At 41.0% G+C, this 13645-nt stretch overlaps 1 protein-coding gene across 1 annotated transcript; it reads left to right on the top strand.

Moving 5' to 3' along the window:
- Nucleotides 1-1716: 1716 nt before the first annotated feature.
- Nucleotides 1717-8468, top strand: DSEL (dermatan sulfate epimerase like). Its single transcript, XM_033175290.1, has 2 exons — nucleotides 1717-1854; nucleotides 2707-8468. The coding sequence occupies exon 2, from the start codon at nucleotides 3590-3592 to the stop codon at nucleotides 7226-7228; it is 3639 nt and encodes a 1212-aa protein (XP_033031181.1). The 5' UTR covers nucleotides 1717-1854; nucleotides 2707-3589; the 3' UTR covers nucleotides 7229-8468.
- Nucleotides 8469-13645: the final 5177 nt, after the last annotated feature.

Raw genomic sequence — 13645 nt, 5'->3', positions numbered from 1 at the left:
AACTCAGGAGTTATTTACAGAAGAATGTAAACATCTGAATTGATACCAGGATGATCAGATAATTTCAACAGTCAGAAAAATTGTAAGTAGTAAGTGGGGTGGTTGGGTAAAGGACACTATGAAGGAAGGAATGGAATAAGCATAGTTACTGAAGCGCTCAAGCAAAAGCAAGCGTGGCCATTCGGACTGGGCTAGGGTTACTATGGGCCAAAGTAGAAGAGTGATGAGGAGTTAGAGGCCACATTTCACCTCAAAGTTAAATGATTTGAAATTTATTCTGCTAACAGTCGTCTACTGTTTGATTTTCACCAGTAAAGGATCTAAGCAAGACATTTATTTTTAAAATGTTAAAATATATCTATTAAATATTATCAAAATAGTATGGGAAATGAAGAGACTGAATGCGTTACTAACCCCCAACTGGCAATGAAATTGTTCATTTGTGAAGCTTGATAATTCCCTGTATTTTTATTACTACTAAGCTATTATTTTTGACATTTGAGGTCAGACGTTGGGTTGGTTTATGCCAAAGTGTCATCTCAGCTATCTGTGAGAAGTTCCATACGTGGAGTAAAACAGGAGTCCCAGCCTGCTCTAGGATTTCCACGCCCTGGCACTGCACTCACATGTTGCAGCAGCCGGGGCACACTGCCTTCTCCTGTCTGCATGTAGGTCTTTACCGAATACCGCTCCCATTTTTAAATCAGAGGCTCCTTCTACTTGTTTGTTCCATGCTTCCCTTATTTATACTGCCTGAGGAATTGTTTTCCATCAGTAAACCTGATTAGTCTTTTCTGTTTTCCCTTGATCTTTGTTAGCATCTGGGCTACAGAAGTTGTTCTCCCATATTAATCTGGGTATTTTGGTTTTGCTTTTCCAAAGGACAGCAAGCTCAGCCAAGCTGCCTCTCAGTTCCAAGGGAGTGCTCGTTCCCTCCCTCCCCAGCCCTTGCTCTTTCCAAAAGGATGATTTCTGTGGTCCCAGGGCTTATCCCCTCCCACTCCAGCTCCTCCCATCATTTGAGTCAATCCCACAGCCCCCACTGTGGCTGTATTATACAGTTGTCCTTTTCCGATAACCAAAAGGTTTTAACGCCATCCTGGCAGTGTCTTTAGACTCTCGCACTCCTAAACTGTCCCCTCCTCCAGCTCGACTCCTCAGGGAGCGCGCGGCCACCGCTGCAAGCCCAGAACACAAACGCCCAGAGCTTCCTCTGCTTAGAAACCCGCGGCGCTTGACCCCGCCTCACCTGCTGTCGGCCCCGCCCCGCCCGCCGCCGGCCTGCTCACGGCTCCTCCCGTTCTCCCTGAAGCCCCGCCTCTGACCCCGCCCCGTCCTGTCTCCGTCCCGCCCCCCGCCCGCCAGCCCGCGTCTCTGTCTCTCGCTTTCCCTGAGGCCCCGCCTTCAGCCCCGCCCCGTCCTGTCTCCGCCCCGCCCCCGCCTGCCGGCCCGCGTCGCCGTCTCTCGCCCTCCCCGGGCCGCGCGGCCGGCTGGCAGAGAGCATCGGCGGCCGCGGCGACACCACCGCCTGGGGACGCGGGCGCTGCGCTGGATACGGCGCCACCGAGAGCGCCCGCCGCCCGCTGGTCTCTGTCCTGCAATCCGGGGTTGCCCTCACGAGCGTCCAGCGTTTCCTGAGGGCGGGCGTGTCCGAGCGGTGTGGGGCGCGGGGACCGAGCGCGGCTGAGGAGACCGAGCTGGGGCAGCGCCTGTCGGAGCGCGGGGGACGGCGCGGGGGTCTCGCGGAGCCCCGCGGGAACCTGGCCCTCCGTGCAGAGCAGTTTTCTGGAACTCTCCGCCTCCGCCTCCCTTGGGGCCCAGTGCGGCGCTGAGCCCCGTCCGGATCTGCCTGAGGTAAGCGGACTTGGTGGCTCAGGGGTCTCTAGCCCTCCTGCCTCAGCCCCAGAGCGGGGAGCGGAGCATGGGGGCGGCAGGGTCGGAGGACGCCAGTGAAAAAATGCAACAGGCGGGGCGGATCAGGAAACTCTTAGCCTGAATGTTTCCTACAGAGGGGAGACTTGTCCAAGACTGAAACTTGCTTAGGTTCTTCCAGCCGCGGACGGGCACGGAGAGGCGTCTTCCGACACCGGGGTCCGAGCTCCCTCTGGCGGCTCTGCCTGAGGACAGGGACGCGGCCACAGGTGAGCGCCAGGCACGGAGCTACCGCCCCTCGGCCTGGCGCCTGGTCAAGATTCGCGGTTCCCCTACCGAGAAAAGTGACTGGTCCGAGTAGTTCTCATTAGGAAGATACCTTATGATCCCATGAAAGCTAAACCTTACCCCGGAATTTTAAAAAAAGGTCTTTTCAACTTTTAGTTTTTTGTCCCTCGGTCCTTGGGAACATGGAATAACAAGGATAGTAGGACTCATCTTTCTGTAAACTGCATTTGAATAGAAACATTTTTTAAGTGACTAAAGACACTTTAGTGGCGTTAAACTATAGATATTGTCTGGAGAATTCAATCTTGTATATTTTGTATTATTAGTTGCTTGTCGTCTGCTGACGGTCATTGGGTTCCAAATAAGTGCATTTAAATGGATAGGAAAAAAATCACTTGCCCTAGCTTAGATTGCAGATAATATGAGATTTCAGTGTGATTCTAAAATTTCTATTAAGTGATTGCAGAATGTTTAAGCTATCAGTTTATGTTCACTCTCAGCATACCTGGAGCCTTAGAGAATTTTTGTTTTGTCCCCCACCCCCAGAAAAGAGTGTCATGAAAAAAGAACAGAAGAGAGACCTCACTGTTGCTGAAAGGGGAATTTTCTTTCCCAGTTGGCGGTTACTTCATGATTGGATGAGAAGTATCTAGGTGGCTGAAGAGATTGCATTTTTATGGTTATACACATGAAGCTGATAAAAGAAGATATGAACATGATTTCTCTTTATCATAATAGGCTGATGAGTAAGTAAGCCTGAAAAATATTTGAAATGAAGGCAGGAATTTTGAATTTTTTAAAACCAACTAAGACTTTGATCACCTGTGGCGGATGTTTCTTTCTCATAAATGGAAGAAAAACATTCACAAGACAAGAAGTATAAAACGTTGAGAGGAATGACAACTGAGTCCACTCACTCGAAGAATGTCAGTACTTTATCATCTTCTTTGGGCAAACATACGCAAATGCATCATACATGTGTGGTGAACTTACACCAGTGATGGTTTTCTATGTTAGAAATGACTCTTAATTTGAATTTTGGAGTGCTTTTTCCCTTTTTTTAACAATGTGTGTTCCAAGTCTTTGTGTTACATAGATTTAAGTAAAGGAAGTAAATGCTGAATTCATAGTGTTTTTTAACTGTACCACTTCCCTGTGTATTATGGAAAAATTAGAAATTTTAACGTTCTTCGAAGTTTTACTGGAAGCAAAACTGTGCCAGGGACAGAGATACACAATTAAAGTTTTCTCTTTTTGGCAACTGCGCTTGCTTAGAATGTACTGAATGTCAGCTGGATTTCACAGCATATCAGATTTACAGTCTTTGTTTTATCAAGGCCTTTACTGTATGTTTTATACTAACCAGATGGGAAACACATTGAGCATCATATCTGACATGTATGCCTAAGGAGGAGCTCCCCCATGGATCATGGCGTTAATGTTTACAGGACATTTACTATTCTTAGTATTATTGATGTTTGCTTTCTCTACTTTTGAGGAATCTGTGAGCAATTACTCTGAATGGGCAGTTTTCGCAGATGATATAGATCAGTTTAAAACACAGAAAGTACAAGATTTCAGACCCAACCAAAAGCTGAAGAAAAGTATGCTTCATCCAAGTTTGTATTTTGATGCTGGAGAAATCCAAGCAATGAGACAAAAGTCTCGCACAAGCCATTTGCATCTTTTTAGAGCTATCAGAAGTGCAGTGACAGTTATGCTGTCCAACCCAACATACTACCTACCTCCACCAAAGCATGCTGATTTTGCTGCCAAGTGGAATGAAATTTATGGTAACAATCTTCCTCCTTTAGCATTGTACTGTTTGTTATGCCCAGAAGACAAAGTTGCCTTTGAATTTGTCTTGGAATATATGGACAGGATGGTTGGCTACAAAGACTGGCTAGTAGAGAATGCACCAGGAGATGAGGTTCCAATTGGCCATTCCTTAACAGGTTTTGCCACTGCCTTTGACTTTTTATATAACTTATTAGATAATCATCGAAGACAAAAATACCTGGACAAAATATGGGTTATTACTGAGGAAATGTATGAATATTCCAAGGTCCGCTCATGGGGCAAACAGCTTCTCCATAACCACCAAGCCACTAATATGATAGCATTACTCACAGGGGCCTTGGTGACTGGAGTAGATAAAGGATCTAAAGCAAATATATGGAAACAGGCTGTAGTGGATGTAATGGAAAAGACAATGTTTCTATTGAATCATATTGTTGATGGTTCTTTGGATGAAGGTGTGGCCTATGGAAGCTACACAGCTAAATCCATCACACAGTATGTTTTTCTGGCCCAGCGCCATTTTAATATCAACAACTTGGATAATAACTGGTTAAAGATGCACTTTTGGTTCTATTATGCCACCCTTTTACCTGGCTTCCAAAGAACTGTGGGTATAGCAGATTCCAATTATAATTGGTTTTATGGTCCAGAGAGCCAGCTAGTTTTCTTGGATAAGTTCATCTTAAAGAATGGAGCTGGAAATTGGTTAGCTCAGCAAATTAGAAAGCACCGACCTAAAGATGGACCGATGGTTCCTTCAACTGCCCAAAGGTGGAGTACTCTTCACACCGAATACATCTGGTATGATCCCCAGCTCACACCACAGCCGCCTGGTGAATATGGTACTGCAAAAATACACACATTTCCTAACTGGGGTGTGGTTACTTATGGGGCTGGGTTGCCAAACACACAGACCAATACCTTTGTGTCTTTTAAATCTGGGAAGTTGGGAGGACGAGCTGTTTATGACATAGTTCATTTTCAGCCATATTCCTGGATTGATGGGTGGAGAAGCTTTAACCCAGGACATGAGCATCCAGATCAGAACTCATTTACTTTTGCCCCCAATGGACAAGTATTTGTTTCTGAAGCTCTCTATGGACCCAAGTTGAGCCACCTTAACAATGTATTGGTGTTTGCTCCATCACCCTCAAGCCAGTGTAATAAGCCCTGGGAAGGTCAACTGGGAGAATGTGCACAGTGGCTTAAGTGGACTGGTGAAGAGGTTGGTGATGCAGCTGGGGAAATCATCACTGCCTCTCAACATGGGGAAATGATATTTGTGAGTGGGGAAGCCGTGTCTGCTTATTCTTCAGCGATGAGACTGAAAAGTGTGTATCGTGCTTTGCTTCTCTTAAATTCCCAAACTCTGCTAGTTGTTGATCATATTGAGAGGCAAGAAGATTCCCCAATAAATTCTGTCAGTGCCTTCTTTCATAATTTGGATATTGATTTTAAATATATCCCATATAAGTTTATGAATAGGTATAATGGTGCCATGATGGATGTGTGGGATGCACACTACAAAATGTTTTGGTTTGATCATCATGGCAATAGTCCCATGGCCAGTATACAGGAAGCAGAGCAAGCCGCTGAATTTAAAAAACGGTGGACTCAATTTGTTAATGTTACTTTTCAGATGGAATCCACAATCACAAGAATTGCATATGTCTTTTATGGGCCATATATCAATGTTTCCAGCTGCAGATTTATTGATAGTTCCGATTCTGGACTTCAGATTTCTCTCAATGTCAATAATACTGAACATGTTGTTTCTATTGTAACTGATTACCATAACCTGAAGACAAGGTTCACTTATCTGGGATTCGGTGGCTTTGCCAGTGTGGCTGATCAAGGCCAAATAACCCGATTTGGTTTGGGCACTCAAGCAATAGTAAAGCCTGTAAGACATGATAGGATTATTTTCCCCTTTGGATTTAAATTTAATATAGCAGTTGGATTAATTTTGTGCATTAGCTTGGTGATTTTAACTTTCCAGTGGCGTTTTTACCTTTCTTTTAGAAAACTAATGAGATGGATACTAATACTGGTTATTGCCTTGTGGTTTATTGAGCTTCTGGATGTGTGGAGCACTTGTAGTCAGCCCATTTGTGCAAAATGGACAAAGACAGAGGCCGAGGGAAGCAAGAAGTCTTTGTCTTCTGAAGGGCACCACGTGGATCTTCCTGATGTTGTCATTACTTCACTTCCTGGTTCAGGAGCTGAAATTCTCAAACAACTTTTTTTCAACAGTAGTGATTTTCTCTACATCAGGGTTCCTACGGCCTACATTGATATTCCTGAAACTGAGTTTGAAATCGACTCATTTGTAGATGCTTGTGAATGGAAGGTGTCAGATATCCGCAGTGGGCATTTTCGTTTACTCCGAGGCTGGTTGCAGTCTTTAGTCCAGGACACAAAATTACATTTGCAAAACATCCATCTGCATGAACCCAATAGGGGTAAACTGGCCCAATATTTTGCAATGAATAAGGACAAAAAAAGAAAATTTAAAAGGAGAGAGTCTTTCCCAGAACAAAGAAGTCAAATGAAAGGCGCCTTTGATAGAGATGCTGAATATATTAGGGCTTTGAGGAGACACCTGGTTTACTACCCAAGTGCACGTCCTGTGCTCAGTTTAAGCAGTGGGAGCTGGACGTTAAAGCTTCATTTTTTTCAAGAAGTTTTAGGAGCTTCGATGAGGGCATTGTACATAGTAAGAGACCCTCGGGCATGGATTTATTCAATGTTGTACAATAGTAAACCAAGTCTTTATTCTTTGAAGAATATACCAGAGCATTTAGCAAAGTTGTTTAAAATAGAGGGAGGTAAAGGCAAATGTAACTTAAATTCGGGTTATGCTTTCGAGTATGAACCCTTAAGGAAAGAATTATCAAAATCCAAATCAAATGCAGTGTCCCTGTTGTCTCACTTGTGGCTGGCAAATACAGCAGCAGCCTTGAGAATAAATACAGATTTGCTGCCTACTAGCTACCAGCTGGTCAAGTTTGAAGATATTGTGCATTTTCCTCAGAAAACTACTGAAAGGATTTTTGCCTTTCTTGGAATTCCTTTGTCTCCTGCTAGTTTAAACCAAATATTGTTTGCCACTTCTACAAACCTTTTTTACCTTCCCTATGAAGGGGAAATATCACCAACTAATACTAATGTTTGGAAACAGAACTTGCCTAGAGATGAAATTAAACTAATTGAAAACATCTGCTGGACACTAATGGATCGCCTAGGATATCCAAAGTTTATGGACTAAATGCTGCAGGTCAGCAGAAATTTGCACTAATAATACTTCCCAACCCACTTTGTGGCTATGAATCAGAAGAGTTTGTTTATTCTTGTGTGTGTGTGTGTGTGTGCGTGTGTGTGTGTTCAGTGTTATTTGCACAGAGAGATTGTTTTAAAAAATGGCACCATATTTGGCCTAGCAGGATTTATTTTTATGTCATCACCTCCCTTGCCTTTGTTTCTGAAAATTTTGTCTGCTAAAAAGTTTGTGCTACAGAGTGGTAGATGAAGTTACATCGTGGGGATCAGGGGAGATGGGGAACATTTTAAAGGTTTTTGTCTAACTCTCCTTCATCTGTAACTGTGCTAAATCTATCTAGAGACCTCAAACACTGCTAAAGGCCTTGCAATTGCTGTTTTACCATGCATCTCTTGCTTTCAAGATGGACTACAAAAGTTCCTTATCCTTTTGAAAAGGTCTTCTGACACACTTACCTTGCACAAAGAAAAAGAAAAGAATTTCTTTTACTGTGTATAATGTGCAGTGATATCACTGAGGAAATGGTGAAAGCTCCTATCAGAACTGTAGGATTTCTTCTGGGAAATACAGATGGAAATACAGAATGAATATGTTTTTCTGAGGTCAGAAACTGACTTTAAAAGCCTCCTTAAAGTTTTTTACTTAGAAATAATAAGGAATAGGTCTTTGAAAAATCTGGGTGCCAAGGGCTGGTAGATTATTTTAGACATGGTTGTCTGTTTAAAACTCTTCTTTCACTTTTTATCCTCCCTGAAGCTACAGCTGTTCACCATCACATCTCTCCCACCCTATCCTTTCTGTCACTGTCAAGCAAAACAATCAGTAGTTACTAATTGCTAAACTCCCAATATTGTGGGATATTTTCCCCCCAGATGATTAATTTTGCAGTAAAGACTGACACAGACTTAGAATCAAATTTATTTTTCTGGAATTAACACTCTGTGACTCAAAGTGGTGCCACTGCAGTGTCTTTTTAAACTGGAAACAGAATTGGAAAACTGCCTGACTTATCTTTCATCCCTTTGAATGAGTTTACAGACTGCCAGTGTCTGCAAAAGTTGAAAGCAAATGGGAGATGATGTCAGAGGCATCTGTTTCCTTTACCATCTGCATCTTATTATAAATGTAGTCGTCATAAAGTGTGGTTTATTTTATTTTGGTAGGATCTGAAATCAAAATGCTTTGCCATTATAAGCCAGTGGAGTAATTACAATGTATTGGATGAAAACATAAGGCAGTGTCGAGACTTGATGAAAATCTCTGTACAGATTGCAGTCTTCTTCCTGATGTTTCAAACCGTAGTTCCCCCAAGCTCTCTAACACTTGGGAGTCTGTCATTCTGACCTAGATAAAAGTGGTTCTTCCTCAGTAGTTTGTTATTATGGCTAAAGGTGCCTCCAGAGTGATAAAGCTGTGGATATGTTACATTCCAGCTAAACCTAACTGGGCTGTCATTTTTCTTCCATTATAGTGTGAATGGAGGCTGCCCCCCTCCCCCACATCTTCCTTCCCATATCTCTCATGATCGTCCCTCTGTAATGTCAAAATGAATGAAATTCATGTGAATGTAGGTTGAGAGGGCACTGAACACCTGAATCTACACTATTATTCTCAAGAAAGATTATTCTTTCTATCTCAGAGTTACCAGCCAGCATATAAAATGCTACTTGGATGATATCTACATGAATATTGCATGCTACATGGGTGATAACACTATTTTCATTATTGGTCAGAGTCTCAGTGTTTACATTCAATTCCTAGGATATGTGATCTTGAATCGGATCACATATAAAAAGTCTGGATTGTCAGCAGTATTAGATCTGATCAAGGTGGGAATTATAATTGTGTGCAGGTAGCAAACAAGAAAGCAGAAACTACTGCTTCCTTTATTTTAACATTGTGCAGACAATACAGAAGTGTACCTGTGGGCAGGAGAAGGCCAAATGGAGTATGTGGAGTAATAGAGGAAGAAGAGTAACAAAAAATGAAAAAAAATGAGTTACATTGAGAATGAATATGGGAACATGCCATTGAGAGCAAAATAAAGGTACAGGCTTACCAAAACGATCTTTACAATGTATCCTAGCTTTCACCCCCACGTGGCAATGCAGTTGTATTTGCCTGTTTCTGTATTCACCTACTCCCACCCCAAGGGAAAATTTTAGACATGAACCCTACTATTTAGTTAATTCTAAAATAGAAAGTTTGCTGGAGAAAGTGTCTACTCACAGATTGTCCTGTAAGGAATGTTATGTATGGGTGAGCGGGTGACACATCCATTGGATATGTATGCATGTGATGGTGCCTGAGATCCCTGCCTTAGAAACTGAATTCCCCAGGGAATTGACTCTCCCAGCACATTCCCAGGTCCTGCACTCTTAGGGTGATCTAGGAAAATTTTAAGTAGCTTCTACTCTTATTTTTGTTCTTATTAAAAGAGGGATTATCACTATCTGACACTTCTGAAAGAAATAATTATAAAATTTCTTATCTGTAAAATCCATCTTTTTCTACATTAACTTCCCCAAACATAGGCCTAATTGGGATAAATGCTTTCATTAAAATAATAGGATTGACATTTTAAAATTTTGAAAGGACTTATTAATTTTGCGGACAATAGTAACAAATATAACGGTAAATTTTCAAACAACATAGATTTACTCAGGATGAAATGAAAAGGCCATATTCAGAGTTTAATTTAATGAAAATTCAGAGGGAATAGGAAATAGGAAAATCTGCTCAGGAGAAAGCAGCTGAATCTGCATAAATTTAATTTGTAGAATTTAATTTAAATTTTAACAAAGAGATGACGCAAGAATATGTATGTTTAGGTGTAGACACCAAAATATTAGACATTTGATTGTCCTTTTACATAGAGAATAACTAATAAATGCCTGACAAGAATGGGACAATCCTTCCATGTATCAGAATTCCCAGGTCTTGCTACATTGCCCTCTGCAAATGTATTCAAAGAAGAACCTCTTCCATCGCTTACTTTTGGTTGGCTTCATTGTTCAGCAGTGATTTCTGTCCATCACCAAATATCCTAGGCATTCTTGATATACAAAGTATATCACAATTATAAGTGAGTAAATATTAATGATAATTTTTGAATTGCTTCGTTTGGCTTAATTAACTTTGATCAGAAAGAAAAAAGTTTTCATGTATTAATTTAGGAAAAAACGTAAACAGAAGGCAGTATAACACACCACTTCCAAAAGTAAGGGCACCTAACCTTGTTTTTTTTTTTTTTTGGAGACGGAGTCTCACTCTGTCGCCCAGGCTGGAGTGCAGTGGTGCGATCTCTGCTCACTGCAACCTCCGCCTCCCGGGTTCAAGCAATTCTCCTACTTCAGACTCCTGAATAGCTGTGATTACAGGTGCACGCCACCATGCTTGGCTCATTTTTATATTTTCAGTAGAGACAGGGTTTCACCACATTGGTCAGGCTGGTCTCGAACTCCTGACCTCATGATCTGCCCGCCTGGGCCTCCCAAAGTGCTGGGATTACAGGCGTGAGCCACCACGCCTGGCAAGGGTACCTGACATTCTAAGATACCAAGACACTTAATATGTGGGCTATTAGCTGCTTATTTAAATGTCAACCAAATTGTCTAATATATCTGATTAATCATGATTTCACTTCATTTTGGAAGAAAAATTATCCATGTAATTTTTAAAGATCCAGATGACTTTGGATTTTTGCATAGACGACGATAGACACTTTAAACAATAGATTCTAACATTCTCTGAAACACTTGAGATGTTTGAGCTACCATTTATATGGGTTATTTGTATGTAGTCCAAGTAACGCATACATGTTTAATTGATTCTGTTTTCATGGATAGATTCAGCTAAGTCTTCCAAGCAATTAGTTTTTTTGTTCGTCGTCGTTTTTCCTTCACACATTATCCAGTTATGCAGCACTGGAAACGGAGTGAAGATCGTAAACCGGTTTTATCAGACCTATGTATAATAAGACTCCTGTTAATACAAAAATAAAAAGCTAAAAGCAACTTGTCTATGATTGGGATAATTTTATCATAACCCTTTTCCTTAGGTCTTTGAGTAATGCTGTTAAGATTTTGTATGGAGCTGAGGAACCAGCAGTTGGAAAATGCAGGGCAAACTGAATATCGATACCCAAACCCACAATTTTAGCAACTGAACTTGGTCCTTCTCCACCTCCCCAACCCCCGACTCTTTTGTCTCTGTTCCCCTAACTTAATTCCAGGCCCTGACTGCAAATTTCTAAATGGCAATGATGTACCTGTATCAAGCATCTGTATTCTACATCTGCCCCTCCTGCCACTGGTAAGATCTTCATTCAGGCATGATATCACTAAAAGAAGAAACTTCTTGCAAGTTACTTGAGGTATACATCACTAAAGTGATGCACAAGGTTAGCACATTGAAGATGCCTTTTTTTTTTTTTTTTTAAATAGAAGAGATTTAACACTACTTCCAGAGGTAAGGTTCCCTAACGTTCTAAGATATCAAGACAGTTAACACGTGGACTGTTGACTGCCTGTTTAAATGTTGACTGAATTGTCAAGAATTGGTTTACTTTGGATAAGGATCTATCATGAATTGATCACTTAATATGTGCTGCATATTGAATCATAAGGTTTTTGTGTATCATTACAATCCTCACAACAACTCTCTCAAGTAGTTATTTTACATACATGTTTGGAACTCATGTCAAGTGATTTGTCCAAAGTAAATCAGCTGTTAAGTGGTTTGACCAAGATTTAGGCACATGTTTTTTCAATTCAAAAGTTTTTTGAAGGAATTTTGAATGGATTTATAATTCATTATTAATTTGTCTGTTCACCATACTTTTGTTACTTTTGAATGAACGGATACTTTTGAATAAAAGGACCAATCAGTGTATCTACTGTCAAGGTACTGATTAGCATAAAGGAAGAACATAAAAATCAATTGACTATGAATCTGCTTATTGAGGAATTGGCAGTCTCTCTAGAGACTTTGAAACTCTTAGGAATTCATTAGAAAGAGAAGGAGCGAGAGGAGGGGCATGCAAGGTAGTGATTACCACCCAAGGAAAAGCCCCAGGAAGTGGTACCTGTTTATGAAAGACATGGCTTATTTATTTCTGAAACAGCGTGGTTCTGAGGAAAAAGAAGAAACTTCTTGCAAGTTACTTGAGGTATACATCACAGATGCACAAGGTTAGCACGTTGAAGACAGTTTTGTTTTTTTTTTTTAATAGAAGGGAATATAACACTACTTCCAGAGGTAAGGTTCCCTAACATTCTAAGATATCAATTAATTAGGGGGATTTATGATAGGTAAATTTGAGTAGAGATCACCACTAGGTTTTGAGTATATACTTCTCATGACACGTCCCATCAATCTTCTAAAAGAGATTCTGGGTTATCCGTAAGTGCAAATAGAATAAAACCACTGAAACTCACTCTTGCAACTCTCACTCACTCAACTACCCCACGTTTGGTCTGTATTTGAATATCAAGGAATGCCCTGGAGAGAGAGAGAGAGAGAAAGAGAAAGCCTGAGTGTGGTCTGACTGGCCTGTGTGTAGACCATTGCTAGTAATGACGGTAAGATGGACAACTCAGTGTATTTGATTCAGCCTCCATCAGGCTTTTCTTTTCCTTCTCTCCCCCTCCCTAAGAACCTCCAGATCCACAGTGCCAGGCACAGTTCTCAATCCTGGGAATGCAGTGGTGAACAAAGTATACATGGGCTGTACCTCCATGGAGCTGACAGTTAAGAGGGAACTAAAAAGAAACATTCCTTTTCCACTTTTCACAAATTTCCCAGCATAAAGGAGCCTACACCAAGTAGAAGTGAATGCTGTGAATTCTGTGACTAACAGTTCATCAAATATATTCAAATCGAGTTTGTTTTAGGGAAAAAATAACAATCTGTTATTCTTTTCCCTGTCTTGTAAATAATCACAGAAGACAGGAAACAAAGGAGGGAGGGAAGGAGTGAAATGGGAAGAAAGGAGAAACCCTAAATCTGAACACAGAAAATAAAGTACCCAAGGAGAATCATTCCAATAACAATGGTATGTTAATTATTGTATAAACTATTTAAAAGACTGAAATATTAGGGAAGATGATACTTGGTAGAACAGAACAACAAATTATAATCTAAGCCGATACTGTTTCACAGTACATGGCAATTGCTCTTTCTATTTTATACTGTTTCTTTAAATGATTTCTGTATTGCTGACTCTTGAAATGAATGTAATTTTTCTTTCAACTGTATTAACACTGATGTTGAATTTCACCTAATGTCTCAGGTTTTCAGATGTCCTAGATAAGCCAGTGTCCTCTAATGTATTGTGCTCTGCTCTATTTCTGACCTCTGGATACATACATTATTCTTTACGGTTTAAGAAGGGAAATATTCATG

The sequence above is a fragment of the Trachypithecus francoisi genome, unplaced genomic scaffold (assembly GCF_009764315.1).
Source record: "Trachypithecus francoisi isolate TF-2019V2 unplaced genomic scaffold, Tfra_2.0 Contig01474, whole genome shotgun sequence".
Taxonomy (NCBI): Eukaryota; Metazoa; Chordata; class Mammalia; order Primates; family Cercopithecidae; genus Trachypithecus; species Trachypithecus francoisi.
Note: the sequence above shows the minus strand (reverse complement) of the source record. Positions and strands in the feature narration are given on the sequence as shown.

Coding starts and splice junctions, on each gene's coding strand:
- DSEL (XM_033175290.1), top strand. CDS start 3,590: ATGGCGTTAATGTTTACAGGACATTTACTATTCTTAGTATTATTGATG.